Source organism: Chlamydotis macqueenii, chromosome 8 (assembly GCF_036417535.1).
Source record: "Chlamydotis macqueenii isolate bChlMac1 chromosome 8, bChlMac1.mat, whole genome shotgun sequence".
Classification (NCBI taxonomy): Eukaryota; Metazoa; Chordata; class Aves; order Otidiformes; family Otididae; genus Chlamydotis; species Chlamydotis macqueenii.
Genome location: NC_141563.1, coordinates 26,441,788 through 26,464,737, shown reverse-complemented (window position 1 = coordinate 26,464,737; position 22,950 = coordinate 26,441,788). Strand labels below are relative to the sequence as shown.

Genomic DNA, 22,950 nt, shown 5'->3' with positions numbered 1-22,950 from the left:
AAGCAAAACCTGGAATAACTATTTGAAACGAGTGAATTTGCTCTATCCCCAACCGGCTGCCAGTACAGAGCCCTCAGTCACCACCTGCCCAAACCAGCCAGATTTTTCCACCCTCTTAAACCCTTTCCGGCTCATTCATGATTTTGTTCCTTTTCACTGAACTCATACAGCTGCAAACGCACTCCTATAATGCGATGTCCGAAACAAGAACACAAGAATTTTCTTTAAAAAAATGGAGGAAGTTTGGGGGGGGGGGGGGTGGCAGGGAGAGCACAACCAGCACCAGCTGCCCATCAGCATTCAGGGCATGCAGCTGCTCTCGGTGGCATCCCTGGAATTCAGCTTGGCTGGGGAAAAAACAACCGCCACTGCTTTTTTTTTTCCCTGAAATTTCACCTAACCACTATAACATGCCTGTGTAGCTCTGCCTAAATTCTTACATGTGTTTTAAACAATTCAGTGAAACAGTTAAAGCTCAACGTTTATTTTGCAGGAGTGCCCTTGTTTGCACCGCTCCCTTTGTTGCCATCTGTCAGGCTTCCTCATTGAAGCTTCTTACAGGCAAAACATCAGTAACGGCAAAACAGCAGGAATTTAGGCAGCCAGCCACTCCCTCCTCCTACCCTTAAAAGGTTTGTGTCTGCATAATTTTAATAGGGATCCCTTTTTGCTCTGACACAGACACTGCGCACAGTATCAGCCACATCCAGATGGTGCCAGTACTTCAATACTCCATTTTATGTTTTTTTCTCTAACCAGTGCAAGGCCTCTTCATTTTCCACTTCCTCCCAACCACCCATCCAGATACCCCACGGCTGAGGCAGGAACACGCAACACGGCACCGTGAGCCCAGATGTTAATGCCAAACGCCCCAAATCACATGAGATCGGCACGGGCACCCTGTCCCCACGCGCACACGCAACACCGACAGGCTTGCCGACTCCCCTGGCGACTCATAGACATGCTCAGGAGAAAACAAAGGAATCACAAATGTGTGTTAGTTATCTCCAGTTTCTCTGCCAATTCAGCTTCAGGAAGGCCCCCCTGCCTCCCCCGCCACATTTCAGAGCCAGTCCTGCAGACAAGCCTCACGCACCATTTCAGCACGGTTCAGCACAGCTCTCATGGGACCTTTTTCTTTTTTTTTTTTTCCAGGATGGAAAGGCTTTATGAGTAGGACTGCCTGTGTTACGTGTTTTCTGAAGTGCTAAGCACTTCACTTGAGCCATGAATCATCTACAGTGACAGCAGCAGAAACATCTTGTCATAAGCAACCAAGAAACTTCAAATTAAGTATCCCACCAAATGATTTACAGAGATTGCCGATCCACAGTCAAGAGGACTTACTTAGAAAAATCATTTATAATCTAAAAGTGATTGCAGGGACAAAGTATAACTCCCCAAAGAACTTCAAGAATGTTAAATCACAAGAAGCAAAGGGGGAGGAGGGAGGTGAAGACAGGAGACCGGCAGTCTCAAGCACTTCTTGGAGCTCAAAAATGCAAACATTTCTCGCATACCTGTAAGGTGATCCATCTGCAAACATGTTGAGAAAAGGTATTTAAATTTCCCCAGGCAGATGCAGCTATTCCCTCCTATTTGCCTTTTTTTTGCAGCTTAAAAACTTGATGCTGACAGCCCAATCTCAATCACTCCGTATTTTTTTTTCACATCTCAGAACAGAAAGCAGCTCTCCATTGCTCTTCTGACAGATCTGTAATATGCACCTCAGCACTCACACGATGGCACACACCAGAGACAATTTGGAACTTCCTGTAATCTGAAGAGTTATGTGGTTTTGTCCCTTTAGTAAATGCTCTCATGAAGTAACTGGAGTGGCACTATCTTCTGTGTTTAGGTTACACTTAATCACTTTCCTTTAAAATTTATTCCCTCTATAGATTTGGCACACTTTCACAAACAGGGGCATTTCCATCCCTTCTGGAATTCAAACCTCTGGGACACCAAAAACTGCTTTAACCATGAGACTTTTCCCCTCCCGGAGTCCCACGTCCCATTCATCACACTCCTTCCAGCTTCTTCTGTACAAAAAACTGGCAATTCACACCACCAGACCATTCCTTCCCAAAGCCCTTCTTTCTCATGCACTGAATGAAACAGGTATTATACACAAAAAGGAGCTGCTGTCGCATAAGAGTTCTCCAGTCTCTCAAAAAACACAATTACGTTTGAAATGTGTTGGTTTCCTTGATTTGTAGCCAGCTTACACACGTACCCAGGCGATGTATTCGACATCATTAAAAGCAACTTTTTACACTCATAATACCTTGCTGCCTCTAGCTATAATCCAAAACCAGAAGTCGATGTGCTGACTATTTCAGATCCAATACAAGTGTTCCTCTGTTTTTTTTCCTGAGCCCTTTCGCCTGCTTTCAAATCTCTCCACAAGGAATGGACTTCTTAGTGCTGCCAGGCCTGGCCCCACCATCTCCTGTGGGGAAAAACAAAAATCCCAGCCATGTATGGTCCTGGAACTTGAGTCCTTCTAAAAATGTTGTGTCTTAGGAGAAATGTTATTTGTTATTCGTTATCCAAAAGAAGACATTTTCTTCTTCTAGTAACATGTCCAGGTGCAGCAGGCACTAAAAGGCAGCAGAATAAATTATTTTAAGCATGTGCATACGTGTGCAGACTGACCTTCCTGTACACAGCCTAACGAAGATCAGAAATCATCAAGCACCCTGCTACAAATAACCTAAAACCTGGCATGTACGCTTAGTAAAACGTTCAAGTGACTTCAAAGACCTCTGTCAATACAGAAAAGAGCTGCATTAAAATTCTGAGTCTTCAAATCTATTACACATTTCCAAACACAGGAGGACGAGTACCAGGATTTGCTCAGCTGCCCTCACCGCGCTGCTCTCAGGAGGAGAGTTAGCTCGGTCAGTCGGCACGCAGCTGGCACGGGTCCCCTCCCATCAGCTCAGCGATTTAACAGTCGATACCGAAACTGTATTTTTAATCAAGTTTGTGAAAAACAAAGCTTTAACTTGGTGAAAACCAACGCATTACACCTCTGAGGGGCACCGGCACCAAACGGATCAGATCACAGGTTTTCCCCCAACACAGGCACCACCAGCGCATTTGGGTCCTGGACACAGCAGAGCCGGGACAGGGACGGCACAGCTCCAGCAGCTCAGCCCCGAGAGGCACCGCCAGCGGCACAGACATCCCACGCGAGGTTTGTCCTCTGTGCCACAGCTGCCGCCACGCACCAACCGCAGAGGTGAAGGCCCGATCCCCACCGCTGTGGCCGTGGTCGCGGTCAGAGGCGCATGGCGTAGCTCGACAAGGGCCGTCCTGGATCGCTGAGCTCGGGAGAGGGGAGCGGCGAACACCCATGCGGGCTGGTAAATGGGATACATTAATCAGGCTCCAACTGCTCCACTTCACTAGATAGGAGCTCTTTATAGACACTGCCTCATTTATTTATTTTTTAAATGCCTAGATTAGTTTAGTGTGAAGCTGTTGAGAGATATAATTTGTCTGAGCAGATGATCTATAGATCATTGAATGAGCGCTAACCAGGCTCTCGCAGCCCACAGAAGAAACTCACTGTGCGCTCTCCCACGTCTGCAGCGCAGGAATGATGAACCTTTTTTCCTAAAATTCAGCCACATGCACGCCATCCCTGGCAGCACGGAGGTCAGGGAGTTGGCACCTCTTGTAAAAGGCCGTGGGCAGAGCAGCAGCCTCTGCTTACGAAGAGCAGGGCCCTCAAATCAGAGGGAAATGGTAACTAACCCAGCATTCAGCTGGGGACAGGCATTTCTAACACAAACAGCCTTTTCTGCTTGCATCTGTGAACATATGCATATTTAAAAAATAAATTATCTTTCATTCAGATGAGTTACTAGAATATCTCTTTCTTCGCTGAAGCAGATTTGTTCCTGTGGTTGTGTCTACTGCTATTCTGGGACTCGGTATTGTCTTCCCACTATTGCTGCAGAAAATGTTCAGCAGCTAATTGCACAGTCAAGTCCTTTCACATAATTTTCACTTTGACAAGAGTAATTAAAAAAGCTAAATGACTCGAGAACCAATTGATTAGGTCTGCAAGCAAAGCTCTATTTGGGCGATCGCGAGATGCACGTGTACAGAAGAGCAAGGTTTTCACAAAACCCAATTAGGACCACGTTCCTCAATGTTTACATTCGAGTCTCAGATTCTTGCAAGGTCTCTTTTTTGCCCAATTACTATTGTATGTTATATTCATGTATGTGGTGTGCATATATCATGCTTGCAAGAACCAGGAAAATCAACTTTATAGGACAAGTTAAAGAGTATTTTCTTTTAATCTCCTACATTTGTACACCAAATAGCCTAAGTTTGCAAATAGATTCCAATGCCGCCCATCACAGGAACAAAACTCCACAAGGCTATTTCGTCACTAAATTAGAAAGACTATGAATAATGAAAACTTCTGAATTTTTGACACTTTGTATGCCTGCGCCACAGAAAAGACATCTCAAAGAGTAACCCTGTCTGTAGGCACGGTCTTAGTGATATGGTGCTGAATCATCCATTCGCTCGTCTTAAAATTGCTCCGAGTCCTCCATAAGAGGACTTCTAATATTATTACTTTTCAAACTGCATAATTGAAGTTAGAAAGCAAAGGGCTCCAAAATTACTACCGATGTACCAAAATAATGAGCCTATGAACAGTAATGAAATGGTAAGTCTTGGAAGCCTGAGGTTAGATACAAATTTAAGAGACGCTCCCTGTATTTTTTTTTAACAAAGCTAATAATTCTAGCATAAAAACAGAAGTTGAAAGGGTTTTCTTTAAACTACTTCCTTCTCAATAAGTTTTGGTCAGTTACTGACTATATATTTGGAAAATTGTCATGAAATCTGCAAGGTTTGAAGCTAACGGGAACTTGGAGCAACTGTACGGGAGAAACTCCGTCCCCACGTAAAGGAGCGCAGTCAAACACCAGACACTTGGCAGTGCCACCCGATGAGGGAGAAGGTGCTAGTGCTCTTCAAAGCCAACAGCTCTGGCTTCTGTACAAGTGTGGGGTATCAGGTGCAGATTAGACGACAGGTTCACGGCAGAGGCGACCAACACACACATATAAATCTTTTAATAAAACCACAGTACCATCTGTAAGAGTCGAGCACACGTACGGTTGTCTGCAGCATGGTTTCAGACAACAGAAAGCCAATGCCAGCAGCTCGGACCCTCAGGTCCCGCTCTCTGCAGCAGCATCCCACAACACTGCTCCAGGCAGAACAGTGGCCCAGGGACCCAAAATCAGTTCCTTTGGTACAGCAAACCAAAGGCTGCCTTAACATATCTGCACAAGTTAAATGGCAAATCTTTCGAGGAAAGTTGAAGATGTACAGAGAACTGTGTCTTTATATAAGCAGAGATGCTGAAAAAAGCCATAGGAAGTTTTCACACATTCAGAAATGTGATAATTTAGATGACAAATGTAACAAATTAAACCCAACTTGTTAGCTAATAGAATATTTAATTATGTACTATGAATGATCACTTAAAGATCTGGGAATTTAACCAATTATTTTCAAAAGGCATGAAACGTTCCTGAGCACGAGTTTTTTTAACATCTCAGCGCTGTCCTCCTGCATCTCCTTCCACCTTACCTTGTTTATAGCTCTATTCAGTAATAGTTTTTACTTGTTTCCTTGATGTCTTAATTTCCTGCAATAATACATCTGCCATGAATAATTAAGCAACGCATTTGCTGCTCACTGAAAGCTGAACAAGCGCTATAAATCAGTTCTGGGACCCTCTGCCAGCAGACACCATCAGTAATCTGCTAATTTTGGCGTTTCTTCTTGCAGGTGAGAGAAATGGGGGACAGAAACACCTAAGAAGCTGCAGGGGCATTTGGGGAGAGCACTTGTCTGCATCTTCTCTTAAGCAGCAGGACTTCAAAGTTCTAGCACTTTCCTGGTGAGGGACAGAAAATTTAAAGGTACTATATTCTTCACATTAACGCGTTATTTCTTGCTGTCTCACATTTCTAGGTGTTACCTTCTACTTCCCTGCTCCATAGGTAGGAGGAGGAGAGCCGAAGAAGATGGCCTGAGTATGCATCATTCCCTTCTCAGCACCAAAACGATGGGCTGCCTTGGGTTCTTTGTTCTATTTCCACCCATTTTCTCCTGCCACCTGAGGTTCAACAAACGTTACAAGCTACAGATGTTGGCAAAGCACTGAAGGATCATCTGTAGTCAGGACCATTACACTCTCTGAAGCTTTATCTTGCTGATTCACATTCGCTCTCAGACAACTGGGCATGCTGCATTTCTCACTTTTTTTTTTTGTATATGAAGACTGATGGAAGATAAGAACAAATGACAAAAACAACAACGATAACACTTTCCTACAACACTTCCACTGGCATGCATATCAGGGGAGAGGAACAATAAAACAAGTTTCCATTACCAGAATAGCATCACCTTTTAATTGGAATGAGGTTTACAGCGCAATCGCTTTAAAGAAAGCTCAGCTGCAGAGCATGAGAGCCTCTCCAGCTTGGCAGAGAAGGTACATCAGGAAACTAATCAAGCTCAGGTATCCAGCCAGGCCTAGGAAATGTCAGGGTGGCCATTAGGATTCCACATGTCTTAATTTGAGATCTCCCCAACTCACTAGAAGGTGCAAAGGCTCAAAAAAAAAAAAAAAATTTAAAGGTCAAAATGTAGAACAGTTCATCATTAAATTTCCCTACAAACACTCTCATGCAGAAACAAACCTTGTAATGTTCCTGGTTTTAATTCTGTTGACAAAAGATTGTACATATTTTAACAAACGTAACGCTTAGCAGCTGTGCTGCCAGTCTGCAGAGTTTGCGTATAGAGCTGTGATATTACCATACTCTATTATTCATAACAGGCAACAGACTTCATTCTCTGCCTTCTGAAAAATAATTGCAGTTTGAAGCCAAAGTGTGACTGCAAAAACCACCCCACCACAAAGACCAGAGTTTCAGGAACTTGTGTAATGGCCTGCATCTTGATTTAAATAAATTAATTTAAAAGACAAATTTCTTCTGATCTGTTTTTGAGAAAGCTTTCCAAGAAGCACATGGCTGTCTCATAAAACCCAGGAAAAGAAGAGTTTAGGTGGGCAAATAGCTTTTTCTTATCCAAAACAAATATGCAATGAATTAACCATAATCTTTCAACGTGAATCATGACGTGTTCCCATCCTATACAGTCTTGGGACTGCACTCACCCGACAGAAGTCCATAGGATGATGCGTAGCTATTCATAGGAAGGGTAACTACTGCAAGGAGAAGGGAAAAAACCTTACAGATCTTCCTTTCCACTACTGTTGACATTAGAAGTATTCTACACACACACATATTTTGAATACATTTTCCCTGTCATACACACAAATAGGCATTAATATAGATTTTATTCAGAAGGTCTTACAAGATCTGTCGCATCTCCTGCAATTGTCCCCAAAGCATTTTTAGCAGCCAGAAGCTGTTTCAAGTCACCCTGCAAGGGCGACTGGTCAGCACTGCTCTAGACAGCAAGCAGCATCGCTCCCCTGGTGCGGGTCCGACGTCATGGGAAGTATTTGACTGCAAGACAGCAGAGAAATTTGGTGCTATGACAAGAGACAGGCTGTCGTGCATCACTGCAGCAACCACCGTACACACACCATGACTCCCTGCCTTGGTGCAGCAGCTGCCTTGCCAGCAAAGCTCCTGCAACCGGGAAAGTTCAGACAGATCTCTGTACACAGGTATAGTGTGGCAAAGTCTCAGATAATTACTTAGAGATAAGTACATAACATGTCTGGAGAGAGGAAAAAAAAAAACCAAAACAAAACAAAAAAAAAAACAAAACCCCAAAAAACCAAAACAACAGAAGCAGAACTACCCGTTCCAATTTGCAAAGCCGAATTAACCTATGTGGCTTCAGAAGATAAACCACACATTGAAACAGGCAGCTGAAAGACCTTTAGTCAATGCATAATGTGGGCAAAAAGATAGCAAATCTGTGAGGGTTCATGAGGAAACTGCAAACAGAGGATGTTTTTAAGCTTCATTTTATTAACGCATAGTCTCCCCTGTGTTCTCCCCATTAGCTGCTTTCGAGGAGACCTAAAAAGTCAGAGGAGGGCACTGAGGAGGTCGAAGGGCCTGGAAAACACTTTCACACAAAGTTAGAAAGTTGGATGGAAGAGAGTGATTATCACTTGAGAGGAGGATGAAAAAGGACAGAATAAAAATGTCAGAGCATCCGGCGACCCAGAGAAGACAGACTGGGAGCCTGTACCTTCCTCGTTCATAAATGAAGACAAAGAAACATTCAATTTAAAAAGCAACACTGGCAGTTCAAAACCTATATGAGGGAACGCTTTCTGCTTGTATATGAGATTCCAGAAATTCCTCCGGAATTCAATTCAGTGCTCAACAATCCTTCATGTCAGCAAGCGTTGCTTAGTGCCTGACCTGAACTCCCCAGCTGCAGTTTAAGCATGTTATTTCTTCTCCTACCACTGGATGGAGAGGACTGATTTCTCCTCAATTAGTCCTTCCAATCTGGCAGTGGGATACTCAAGATGAGATGTCATTTCATTGGAGGTCTTATCAATGTGAGCAAAGTAGAAAGACTATCTAATGTGTCTTCAGGATGGTGAAACTCCTCATTGCCGCATACCATTGTGATGTTTGTCCCTCTCAAAACAGCATGGCATTGGCGACTTCTATACGGTTTCTAATCCATTAGCACTACAAGACCTTTTCTGTACACCAGCTGTCTAGGCAGTTGTCTCTCATGCTGTATTTATGTAGCTGATTACTCCTATTTTCAAACATCTATCCACATTTCTCCTTATTGACATGCATCCTTTCAGACAGTTTCTCCAATTTGTAAAGATCATTTTGAATTCTAATGGTGTCCTCCAACAAGCTTGCAGCTCTTCCCAGCTTGCTGTTGCCTGCAAATTTAATAAGCATGTTCTCTATTCTATCAGAGAGATCATTACTGCAAATGCTGAATGCTACCAAACTGCCAAATGCCCACCCTGTGAGCAGATGTTTCACAAGAAAAAGTCTCATGAGAGAGCACTGAAAGCTTTGCTAAAGATAAATGACATCTTCTGCTTCTCCATTCACAAAGCCTGTTATCCTGTCATTAAAGGAAATTAGATTGATCTGACCTTGACAAATCTATGTTGGGCATTATTCCTTTGCCCATGTGGACATAACAATATTTAGAGTTTTTGCAATTAATAATACTTTACAGAAGCAATAATAAAAATCCATCTTCTTGCAACAGTTTCTAATTTCACATAGGAAATGGGAGCTCATTTGGGTGGGATGAGAAAAAGCAAGAGCATGGGATCTTTCTTTCTCCACCTCCCTAAAACAGGCGGCATCAGGCCATCATTGGAGGCTTATGTTGGGGCAATTCCGGGATAAATGGACCTTGAGTTTGATGCAGTCCAGCAACAATTATAACACAAAATAATTCATAGTCTCTTCAATTTGACATAAACCTGGCAAACATCATGCGGTATACTGCATGTTTATATGTTAAGTGGAGTTTCTTAAATTTGCCAAAATTACATAGGAAACTGTTCTCACGCAACATACTACAGATTAAAGATAATGTCAGAGATTTTAGCTAAATTTGCCTTGGAAAAAAAATGCTTTATCTCCATCAGAAGACTGTGTGTCTAATTGAAAAGACATTGAGCAGTGCATGCATGCTGACTGAACAATACACATTCCAAGGGATTCTGTCTTAATGCGTAAAAAAACCCAACTCATAACCTGCTCTTAGAATAAAAGCACACAACTCTGCAGCCATAGAAAGAGAGAAGTATCTCAGCATTTGAGAAAAAAAAAAAAACAAACCCTACGCAGTTAAATATGTTACATATTTCATGCATTTACTAGGGCAGAACCAAGGTTCAAGAGGCATTGTCAAGAAAGACAAGTCCAAACTCTTGTGACCTACAGTACAACCACAGAGCAACTTCAACAAAGAAAACCCTCTGTTCACACAATTGCCTCAAAAAAATAGACAAATGCACTGAAACACAAACTCCACGGTGCCGATGTGCACTAATTCTCTCTGCCCACAGAACAGGCTATCTGCTGTACAATCTGCAGGACCGCCTCTGCTGTGCACCTCTGCGTTTCTGAAAGGCTGAGACATGAGCAGCTCTGGCTACTCACAGAACAACTATATGGGCAATTTAGTTACACACAAGCTCAGACAGCATCCTTTACTCACATACATTTAATGATTTAGCCTGAAATCCCCTTCATATTATTCAGAAGCTTATTTTTCTAGGGGTAACTCCCTTCCACACATCAAGTTCAGTTTTCTCTGGACTGCTGAAGCGCATCTACAGTAACGTCAAATGTTTTCAGAGACATTTTAGACTTGAGACCTATGAATAACATCACAGTTTGTTTTACAGGATACAAAAGTATTCTTCCACTCTTTGTTTTTAAGAGCATCCAAAGACAATTTTTGCAGAAAGATCCAAAAAACAAACGTCCAACTCGTAAAACACAGCTCCCTGACTTGCACTTTGGCTGAAGACCAACCTGGGCACATTTCAGCCATGAAACAAACTCATAAAAAGCTGAAAACAACAGGTTATAACTAAAGAACTTTGTGTAACCCCTGCTAAACTGTGTGTAATGGAGCATAAAAAAGTACGTTGGAAGTCCATATACAGCATGTACAAATGACAAGTCAACAGCCAAGACCATTACCTGTTACATCAAACAGGAGCAAAGGGAGCCCTTCCAGATCTTGGACTGTCCTCATCATCCTCCTGAGAGCAACATTAACGTCTTTGTAGTCAGCATGCCAAGAATGAGAACACTGTGCCAGGACAAGGCATCCCAGTCCTTTACAAGGGAATGTATTTTCTCTGTTCTTCTCTTCAGATTTTACTGATTCCCCCTGCTAGCATACCCTCCTATTGAGTAAATGCCTTATAAATCAAATGTGGTGAATGCAGAAGATAAGTTCACTACCACTGAAAGTTTCTGTTTGATGCTAATGAGGATTAAAATATAATCATCTTCGTCACGTCAATATTTTAACTGTTTTCAGCATTTCACAAGATTTTCACCACTCACCATTCAGTTCTTCCTCTTGTAAATTAAACACTGTCTAAGTACAACATACCTATAGCCTTCTCACTTCTAAGCTGTATTTTATTTTCAAATACAAAACACTTTCTGAAACCAATGCACACCAACCCTCACATTTACCTCAGAAGAGAGAACTTCAGCTTCAGGTTTGAAAACCAAGGAAGCGCCATCCCTGCCTTATGTACGGCCCCACGATGAAAGCAAGAGCTTGGCGACATGCTCACGCACAAGCCATCAACTGGCTTTGACAAGCGGGTGAAAATGAACCGCCCTGCCCACCCGGCACAGCTGTGCTAATGCCAAGATCAAAATGGTTATTAGAAATTGAGTTTTTCAGAGGCAAAAGACCTACACGAGTAAAGCTGCTGAGTATTTCCTGGCCTCTTTAAAATCTTTTTCAAAACAACCTTTAACAGAAGTAACACAGCAATAGTTGCACTAAGAGTTGAAGCAAATTTGACTAAAAATAAATCCAAAGAACACATGTAGTGTTCTGCAATTCTGATATCTAAGTACAGAGGCTCAAGAGTCATTGTCTTTTCCTCCCTGCATGGCAATTAACTTGCAAGGGCTTTTATAGCTCACCTTTCAGGTGAACCAAGAAAGTCATCACATGTAGACAGAGTTTATAATAAAAGAATACAAGACAAGCAGCAAAAGCAAGCAAGAATTCCCTGAGTGCAATCTCCCTTTCTGATCTGCAGCATTAACCAGTGCCAACAGTGGACTGATGATGGCCCTTTCTATGAGAGCACAGCTTCTTTCAGAGAACTCAGTGTTGGCTCAAGCAGAATAACCACAGGTAGCAGAGACAAACCAGTCCAAACCTCTTCTTGACACACTGACTTCGTTCAGAGCAGCAACTTAGAATGGTCAACATTGGTGTCACAAACCTCTGTTGGAAAATGGTGGCATTTCCATCTGCTTTACATTTTGACCAGGTACTATCTACAGGTATTTTACAAAATACATTCCTGGTAGTCGTATTGTTAATTACTGGGGAAAAAAAAATCTAAAGGAAATAATGAGTAATACACGCAATGAAGAGCCATCTGAAAAGCACAGCAGGACTGTTAAGTTCATTCCAGCCTGTACTACATGAAACAGAATATATTCTGTAATTATTTCTTTTTAATACCATGTGAATGTCCTTTATTGTGAAGGCTTAATGTTATGATGCATCAGAGAAAGCCCAAACGTGACTGACATTCAGGGCAAGGTCTAGCATCGCAGGCTGCAATTCATATACAAACGCAGAACCATCGGCCACTATAAAACGTGCTTTGGTTTAGTTCAGTAATCATATGTCAGTAAAGCGTGCAAGGCAAAGGACATTTCTATGACTTAAAGCCTTCAGTAAGCACCCTACAGTGTTTTCACACCAACAAAATAAATGAGATTGGTCTTTGGCACAAACCACTGATTCTCACAAGGGGCTAAATGCAGCATTCAGTTAAAAGTACACCACTGCTTTCCAGCGACTGATACATACAGACAGACATCTTACCAGAGAAAAAGCATCCACGAACAGATGCTTTTTTTGTTTTCATTTTAAAACCAAACATGTTCACCATCAAAATAGATTGACTAACACTTTGAGCAAACAAATTTCATACTCTTGGTTGTTCACAAAAATGAGCTTGATCATCTTACATTACAGTATCATTCTGAAGCACCAATATAACAAACAGATAATCAAAGAAATTAAAAAAGCATCCCTATTACCACTTCATTGCTTTTTACAACGGCTCAGCTGAAACATTGAAAGCTCCAGCAGACCTCATACTTTTCCCCCATCTGACATCAGTACTACAAGTAGCAAGCGGCAGCGTGACAAACCATATCATTTCATCCGTTTCCTGGCACTCCTTTCCATCTGCAAAGAATGTAACCAACACTACTACAGGATATTTAAAATATCTTCTTAAAATACTCCCAACAGCCTCTGCCAATAGTCACAACGGATTAACATCTGGGAATAAATGCAACTAACTTTGTAAAGTAAAGGGTAAGTTTTACCAAGACTGGTAGTCAGCTAGTAACAGGAAGGGAAGGTCACCCGTACAGAATTACTCGGACAACTGGGCTCCAGCAAAATGCATTTTAATGTACGTAAGGGCAGGTATCCATGAGTCAACTCACAGTAATGAAATGGGAGTTTGCATCCTGGGAATCAGAGGCCCAGACAGGGATTCAGAGGTCACTGTGGACAACCATGTTCCCAGCTCAACGCTATTGGCAAAAAGGCTAAAGTGTCATTGTACAGTGGCAAGATGGGGCCACTTCTCTTCCTTGTCCTGGTCCCTTGACCTTAAAAAAACATATTGAAAAGTCTGGAAGATTAGTGAAGAACTATAAAAATTATCTCTGATCAGAAAAATCAAGAGCAACCCATTTTTCTACAACAAAAAGGATAAACTTTCAGCTCATCTAACGCCTACGCTCTACCTTGCTTCTCAGGGAGATTGCAATAATAGCAGGAGCCTCCAGCCTAGCTGACACAGGTTACAACATCCGTGTCTGAACCCAAAAACCGCATAAATGAAGCTTGAAATAAATACAGATTTGTAGAAGTAATGATTACTTGCCATTTTTACAGATCACACAGGAGACGGGTAAATTCTCTACCATTTAGTCTTCAAATCGTTATTTGATAGCCTCCTAAAAGCTACATGCTAACTCATCCACAGCTGTTAAAAGTAGATGCAGAAATTACTCCCTGAAATTATACAGCTTGTGCTACGCAGGTCAGAGCAGAAGACTACACTGATCTGATTTCTGGCCTTAAAAACTATGAATCCACATTGAAGATAAAATTTTAAGCAGGTAGTTTCACTGTTTTTCTATATCACCACACCAATGAGCACATTCTCTCTCAAAGAAAGTATATAAAATGTATCAGCCCTTCAACATCTGCTGCTGTGCTGGATAACTTGCATGGAGACTTAAGAACAGGAACTCCCTTGCCAAGACAAGAGCGTAACTCTGGCTATTCAGCTGAGTCTGAGTGGTGTGAATGGCAAGTGAGACCCCTCAGCCCTGCAGCGCAGCAGTAAGTGGGTTAAAGGAGCCATGGCGCAGAAGGAAAAGTCAGGGCCTACACCATGGTCTTCACGCAAACCGCTGCCCCCAGGACACCTCTGATGATTGATAACATGCTCAGAGTTGCCTGAGGGCAAGATCCAGAGCGATGCTGTCTGAAGTTACTACATCACTTCTCTGGGCTCAGGAGCCACCGGCCACTGAAGGCTAGAGGAGGACACCAGGAAAGGATCACTATGTATTCATGTCGTTCTTACATCCTCCATAGCTTGTTGTACTGACCATCGCTGGATAAGGGATTTGGGGCTCAGCAGACCTTTGACCTGGCAGCTGATGTTGATTGATGAGCAACGTTGGCTTTAAGAATACACAAAAAACAGACAAATGACGATGCTGTGACCTATTGTAGGTTGCTACCCAAATAAATTCTCATGACTCCTGCAGGTGCTGTGGCTAAAAGGGCAACCGGCTATCAATGCCGAAAAAGATCTGCTGTCTACTCTGTAAATGGTGTTTGTTCTTATAGCATCCCTCCTGCCTTGATGTCTGCAACACTCAGTCACAAGCAGGCAGCATTTGGATATTCTAAGGAAAAGCGCAGAACCCATTTATACGTAAATATATGTATGATGAGTAAGGACACCAAAAATAAAGCTGCACAATAACTGTGGTTAATATTTCAACCTGTCCCTTAATGACGCAACCCCAATGCCTCAGGTACAGGGGTTTTCCTAAACGATATTTTACATGTTCTTTTCACTGATAGAATTTGTCAAGCTAGTAAAGGTGGAATTGCAGAAAATTAGTATTTACCTGTGCTGCAATACCCAGATCCGATCGTACCAATGACACATAATCACTATGTGCAGTGCTGGGGGACAGGCATGCAAACAAATCAACCAGGGAGCAGAAACGGATGGAAGGTAGCAGTGGAGAAGCCTCAAGTCCCGCTTTTGGGATGAGTCCCTGCTGCCCAGCTCCGCAAAGCGGCTATTTTCCAGACCCGCACAACAGGGGCACAAGTGGAACCAAGCATCACAACAAACGCTCCAGCGCTGCTCTGTCCAAAACCTCCAGACGGCTCTTTGGGTAAAAGGAAAATCCCTGGGAAAAGAGAGCTCCCCTGGAGCTGCCTGTCCAGAAGGGCGGTTAGTATTCTTCCTTTTCTCAACCTTGGCAAGTATCAACATCTCACCTTCCTCTTTTCTTTTTTAATTAGTATTCTCAATCCAATTAGCATCCAAGAAACATGGTTGATTGGAAAAAATATCTGTATGACATGCATTCCTTTCAGATATGAAGCAACTATCCCTAGCAAGGGGCAGGGCAGCCTTGAGACACTTCAGACTTGGGGTCCCGCTCGCCAGAGGGGGTGACAGCCAGGGACCTGCCCTCACCAGCTCACTGCTGCAAGCTTCCCCCACCCCTCAAACAAAAGTCAAGTTCACTCTATCCTTGGAAACCAGAAGGTGCAAATTGTTTGTTTACGACGTATCACTTCACAGGTAGCCAGCCTGATACTGCCTTACTTCTTTCCTTCTACAAGGTCACTTTTGAAGTGGTTTTGTTCCTTAAGGCCTTTGAAATTCTGTGTAAGACAACCAAGATATATTTCAGTTAGAAAAGAATTTGGATGGGTCACCTAGTGTCTTCCTTTGGCTAATGGAAGTTGTACCCAGGACTTCAAAAACAAAGCCTAATTTTTTAAAAAACAAGCCAACAATGAAACACATAACTGATGATTTCTGACGACAGTATTAAATTTTTTCCTGTTTTCTCTGCATTTTGTTTTGAGAGAGGATTTTTTGTTGTTTTTTATTTTATTAGAGTAAATGACATATTTCCAAAAGCTGGAAAAGAGCATCTTTTAGCTGACAATTGAACTGAACATTAAATGAAATCTGCAAAGCCATTTTTCCCATGCACAATCAAAAGCTAACAGACTAAGAAGCAGAGAATGCTTAAAAAAAAAAAAACAAAAAAAAAACCACCACAAGCAAGCTGAGGCAGAAAGTGTAGAACAGCCATCCTGAATCAGCTCCGAGCTGCTCTAATGGAATTAGGGTCACCCTGAGAGAAACACAGTCAGATCACAGAGAAAATTTAATAATTTCTTACTGCAGTCTGTAAAAGCCGGGGAGGATTTGAAAGCGCTTTCTGCCAAATTAGCACTTCTGCATCCACTGTTATGGGTGCGCGGCCCTTCCTGCTCACCTTCTCCTCCCAGCACCTCACCAGAGCGGCCGGGAGACCATCGCTCCCATCCTGTTGGCAGGGAGGCACCCAGTGAGCCCCTCTTTTTCTGACACTCACACATTTAACCTTTGGACGCCCCTTTCAATTCCTCTGCGCTGACATTATTCACAGCTCCTGTGAACTCAATTCCAGGAGAGGCATTGTGGCGCACGCCCGCTGCTAATTCCGCTAAGCGATACATATTCAATCTGTTTTATCTCAGGCGTTAACATCTCGCTATCTGCCAGCTGCCTAATTGTCAGGAAGCTAGGGCAGGGATGCTGAAATGCGTTGCTACAACAGCAGCTCCAAAGCGCAGGAGGGGAGGTAGGGAAGCCCCGGTTATGGGTGCTCCCCGAGCGCCCGGCCATGAGCTGCGCAGCAGCCTGCTGCCAGGGATGCAGCACAGCTCAGCGCAGCCCTCCTTCGCTACGCTCCATCCTCACTGCTCTGTAAAAAGTGCGTTTGGCGGCTGACTCCAGGAATTCCATGGTAGGCTCCCATTATCATGTTGCTTTTAATGGGGGAAATGTAGGAATGCTTTGCGGATACGGAGCCTACTCCTCCCTCAACGGCCTCCAAGCAGCGCTGCAATGGGGAAAAGGAAGAATCACAGCAAAATCCCAGGAACAGCCACATTACACCTGGAATCCATGTAAATAAATGGTCTTTGACTGAAGCCAATCGGATGCTTAGGAGACCAAAGGACATGGCTTGGTAGACATGGTTCAGGACATGGTTTTGTAGGCATGAATAGTGTTAGGTTGATGGTTGGACTTGATGATCTTGGAGGTCTTTTCCAACCTTAAAGATTCTATGATTCTATGAAAAACTGAAGAGGGGGCATTATGTGGTGCTCCTTTCACAGTATCCATTCCTCTCTATCCCTCACACAGTAAGCCCCAGTGCGTGTGTATTATTACACCTTCCCCTTGCCCTTCACTGATCTCCAGAACCAGGACTCCCCACTGCTGTTCTGTCCGTCTGCACCACTGATGGCAGGACACAAAATATGTGTGTGTGAATGTTCACACATCCTGAAAAACCAGTTCCTGGTAAAAAAAAGGGTAGGGGGCTCCATAAATACCTGGGGATAACCTAGCAAATACACACAAGTGAGTTATGAAAAACAAGACTACGCAAAGAACTGACAAGGCTTCCTGCACTCTGCCTAACTCACTTGATGGGAATTCTGACTTTAAGGTATTTTCAGTAGTCCATCATCAGCCAAGTTTCTCTTCTTGTCTGTCCACAGCAGCCCTCTGTGCATAGCTTTCTCCTTGGCCTGGATGGGGCTGATGAAAGCCACTCACAGTGGTGCTGTAAGGCTATCAGGGTAACAGGGATGGACACAACAGCTTAAAACACAACCACGAGGAAATGTGCTGAAATACAGGTGTAGGAGAGCTACAACAGAAGGTAGAAACTCGCACCCTTTCCCCAGTGGCTCTCAATCACCTGCTGACTCAGGAGAGATGTCTCAGCACTACACAAACTACAAGAGCTGGTAAAAGAACAAGGAAAATAAAGTAACAAGGATTAATGTGACCCCAATACTTCTCTCTTTCTCTGCCCCCAATTTTCTTTACTCATCTGCACATGTTAGAAATCAAATTGTCAGGTTTTGATCTTGCAGCTACTACAGAAGCTCTTACTGCGCTTGAATAAATTTTGTCAGCCTTTTCAGTTCTACTTGTGCCCCGTCACATAGATACTTTTTATCTGCATTGCACACACTGGAAAACAAGAGATTTGAAGGAGGTTGTCCCTCAGTCCTCAGTGTTCCTGGTACACACCAAGGTTTAGTATTTCTTGAGAGAAATTTTTCAAGGCATTCAAGCTTTCCAGAATTGAACATTACTTACTGTCTGCTCCTGCTAAAGGCAGCATGAAGCAGCAGAGGATGGCTGCTGGCACAGTGAGTACTGGGACGCAGAAGTGAGGCACCATATTCCAAAGCAGAGCAAGTCCTATTCAGTCTGAGGCAAGTGGTCAGTACATCCAGTCTTACAGACGCAGACTTACTCCTGCAAATCAAGAGAGGAAGAAAAGGAAAATGATTAAATATGACACACAGATTAACTGCCAATATACTGAACTACATTGTAAAGACATAGTTACAGATATTTTTGAAGTTAAATTTAATTCTCTCTCCTGCTTGAGCAGCATAGCTCCATACCGATGTCCCCAAATCCAGCAACCTGTTTTCAGAAGTCATGAGGCATAAATGCACACCCATCTCCAAGTCCATCCGCATGTCCAGTCTCTGTTATGGCCTATTAATACATTCTTTAGTTTTTCTTACTCATGACAAATAGTTCTTAAGTTCCATGTTACAATACAAGAAATAGTCTTAAGCTCATGTAACTCTTCCTCTTCCATCTGCCCAAGAGACACGCTCGATGGCACAGGTAGGCACATGTCAACTACATGTTAAGCATAGCTGGCCCACCCAGTGAGCTGTTGTACACCAGATAAGTCTCAATGGGTCCAAGCAGGAGAAAGAGAAGCTGAACTGAATCAGCTGTCAGTTTGCTGAACTACCAGAATAACAGGAAAAGGTTAAGAGAAGTGTCAATAAAAAGAAGCTTTACCCAAAGCAAACACCTAAGCTTCAACCTCCCAAAAATAGAGAGAAGGATTGTCTAAAAGGATTGAGGATTGGACATTCCCTCTCTGAAACCAAGCAAATTATCTTGGAAATTGGTTTAACTCGGGCATCTGCTTGAACACAGAAATACAGAAAATTCCTTGAAATCCAGCCAAAAAAAGGCAGGTACTTTCAAAGTACGGAATTTCTGTATATCTGCTTTCTTTAGCTTTCAATGAGAACATATTCATCTTACTTTCACCTGAAATTCCAAGATCTGCCTGTTAAAACAGATTTTAAAGGAGCCAGTAAGCCCCATTCCCTCAAAGTGACAACGCTCAGCAGAGCCAGGGGCTCACTCTTTCAGTGCTGGGCATCTCAACATGAGCTCAAGAGTCATTCAAAAGTTGATAAGATTTTCCTTCATTAAGCTGCAAGAGTTATCAAAAGTCGGCAATACAGCATTAATAGTGAAAAAATCTCATGCTGGCAGATGCCAGCCTGAGCGGATGCCGTGAGCATCCTTGAAGCAAAGTATCTGCAAGCGCACAGACTGTATGTGGCACAAGCCACCACTCTTCTTCGCGATGGCAGACATTTCAAAAATACGTTCAAGACTGTCCTAACAAAGGTATTTTTGCATTTTGCTGGGTTTTTTGGAAGGGGGGAGAAGGGTTTCTTTTCTGTTTGGTTGGTTTTTTTGAGAACTACAGAGCATTTGATGGAAGTTAAGTACCACATGTAACGAGCATGTTTACTTCTGACAAAAACACAGCGCTCAAAGAATGCCAGCAACTACAGCGCCAAGGGAAATCCACAAGAAATCTCAAGAGAATCTACCTAGGCAAATATTTACATCCCATCGTACTAACAAACAGCAGATCATGATTCTTCTCCATTCTGTTACTGTATTTGCACAGTAAATCTTTTCACACGTTATAATATCACACAACATAGAGAAATCTTTATTTATGCAATGTCTTCTACAGTCAAGACATCTGAAAATACTTTACAAAATAACCTAGTTCTAACCTAGATGCAGAAAGAATACTGATCGTCTCATCCTGCTTTTATTATCTCAGTGAGAAAGCATAAATCCAAGTAAGCTCGGCAGCAAGATTTTCAATACTGCAAGAGAGGCTCTTCGTAGCAGCCGCACACTCTGTTCTCTTTGTTGCTCTCCCCTCTCCATAACCTCATTCATCTCTCACCAAAGAATTACTAAAAGCACCATTAACATGTCTCACACCGCAGAGGCAGACACAGATAGTTGTATCGTTATAGCCGCACAAGCTCTGTTCCAACGGGAAACTCCGCTTAGTCCCCAAGCAGTTTGCCTGGGGTTTGCCAGCTCTCCAGATACGGCCCACACGGGAACGGGAAGAAGTGCCTGGATTAAGAGTGAAGATTATAGCTCTAAATTCTGCACGTATGGTGCTAATTTGTGCAGCCCAGAGAAGCAAACCCACTGAAGCACACTTTAAGCAGCACTACATCTGGCTTGACAGCAGCCAGACTCTTAAGAGGCTACTCTTCTTGGGGCGGGGAAAAAAAAAAAAAAAAACAACCAAAAAACCACACCCACCAAGGGTTGAAATTACTGTGTAAAAACTAATGATGTGTGTCAAATTCTCAGATTAGGACAGAGAAGAAGTTTTACAGGAGATGCTGAAAACATCTTAGGTACCTATCAGACCAGATCGGGGATGAATAGCTTTCAGAGAGCTTCTCCTCTTTCATTCACTTCCATTAACAACAAAAGTGCCTGATCTGATGGTTTATCTTGAGTGCAGATTGCTCAGACGTCATGTGAATGGCACCTCCACAGCCCTCATTCAGGAGGAACTCTCAGGAACACAAAACCTTCAGCTGAAGAATATAGGTCTGTCTCTCCATTCTCTCTTCTTTCAGCAAATGTGATCAAGCTTCTCCTTGGTTTCAAGCTTGACAGATTTATAACTTTCCTCTCAAGCCCATGAGGTACATACAATGTGCATCATGCAAAACTGATGAATTGTGTGTTAGCCTACCAGATGCTTTATAGACTTGATCTTTTTGCAACTGTTTAGTGCTCTATAATAATTTACCATCTGGTATAAGAGCCAGATTTTCTTATGCGAGACTGCTGTCTGTCCCTCCAAAGTTAATAGAGGACCTTTGGCCCTCAGCTGGATCAAACTTGGCTGCTTCCTCTTTCCACGATTGCTCTGCCTATGAAAAAGTTGTCTGCATTCAATATTTAAAGTCCTTTAAATTGGAATGTTTTACAATTTTTATAAACCTCAGTAGCTGTCATTCTCTTTTGAAATGGAAAATACAAAAAAGTCTCTTCCAGCAGTTCAGCTCTCCCCCAAGAAGACAACTCAATACTCAAGGCAAGGTGACAGGGGGTTAGCTGATGCTCAATTAACCCTTAGAAGGCTGGCGTTACTACGACAGTTTTGAACAGCCGTCTTGAAACAATGCTAAAAAGGTTTCCTTTCCTGGGCCAGAAAGGCAGCCTAAGAGATAAGTAGCTATAAACCAAATCATGTTGGTAGATTTTGGTAACAAGCTAAACAGATACAGAGTCAGTATTGCTTTGGTAAAATCAAGTCCAACAGCAACCAACCAACTACTGCTCTGAAGACTTGTAGAGTTTCTTTTGCCCCAGCATCCTCATGCCTCTCCAGGCTGCTCTCTCTTGCCTCTGGAATTATCTCTTGTGCTCCAGATGACCTCAGGTCCCTTCACTTGAAGGCCTCCTTTCATCTCACTGTTTTGGCTAGCATCTCACAACTAATTTTGCATCTGGGAGCACAGACAGTGCAGAAGAATGTTTTTTTCAAAAATACACCGATGTTCTCATTGCTACTACTGCATCTGGTCCTGGCAATATCATAAACCCCAGGCCACGTAACCCAAAAGGGAGCTGAGGCTAAGCGCTCCAGATGGCTTTGTAAAAACAACTCTGCTCCAAACTCAGTGCTAGAACTACCGAGCGCTAGTTTGGCAGAACACTAGAAAGCGGGAAAGCACAACAAAAAAATAGCAAACTTCATTTAAATAGAGCTAATTTTGCCATAGGGCAGGTGGATGAAAAGAGGCAGTCTTGAGAACATTTTTGAAGCCTACATGGTTTGATTCTTTCAGACAAGCAGAAAAAGCTGGACTCATTTAAAACAGAGTCAAGAATACCAACAGCTCATATGGTACCAGGAAATTCTGGCAATGAGCATGTCCCACAGGAGACGGCAAAGAGATTACAAAAAGCAATCAACTTTAAATAGTCAAGATGAATTTCAAACCAGCACTGAATAGCTCACGTCCTGTATGAACTCTTCTGGAAGCTAAACTGAAGCCACTGTCACGTGAGTCACTGGCTGTGAACAGCATGGTGAGGAAAAGCATCCCCAAAGGAAGCCTGTCCGTTCCAAACCAGGAACAAAAGTATTGCACTAAAACCACTTTTTAGGTTTAAGCTACCGCACAGCCCAAAGTACCTAACAAGTCAGCACAAAAGTGTTCCCGCCAGGAACCCCTGTACGTCCACAGAACTGCCAAGCTCAGGTGTGTGTGTGACCACTGACGCTGCATTCGCTGCGAAACACAGCTCAGAGACTCCATGGAAATGTAGAGGGCAGGAAGGTAAGGTAAGCCCAGTGCATGAGCAATGTCCTGATCTGACCCAGAGACACAACAGTATTTTTTCAGAAAGGAATCTGAAACAATTGTGTTTGCTTTTCAAGGTGGAAACTTCTTAAAGGTTCTCAACGTAAGCCCAGGGATGCAGGTCAGGAGATACCAACTGGAGGCCAGCCAGACGGTAGTGAAGAAGGAGCTAAAAACTGCATCAGCTTCTCCCAGCTCTACCGTGTGTGCAACACAATGAAACCCCATTTTCCTTCTGGACACCTACCCACAACTTTGTATTTTAGACAAAGACCGTGAAGCAGAACCAGTGCTTCAGGA

General features: G+C 42.9%; 1 protein-coding gene across 8 annotated transcripts in view; it reads right to left on the bottom strand.

Annotated features, from left to right (window-relative positions):
* The window catches only part of PTPRF (protein tyrosine phosphatase receptor type F), a 386,594-nt gene that overhangs the window by 232,431 nt on the left and 131,213 nt on the right, over positions 1–22,950 (bottom strand). For all 8 annotated transcript variants that reach the window (XM_086752931.1, XM_086752935.1, XM_086752933.1 and 5 more), the window contains exon 3: positions 18,275–18,436. In XM_086752931.1, the coding sequence (XP_086609057.1) occupies positions 18,275–18,359 (85 nt within the window). In that variant the 5' untranslated portion in view covers positions 18,360–18,436. The remainder of the gene's footprint in view (positions 1–18,274; positions 18,437–22,950) is intronic.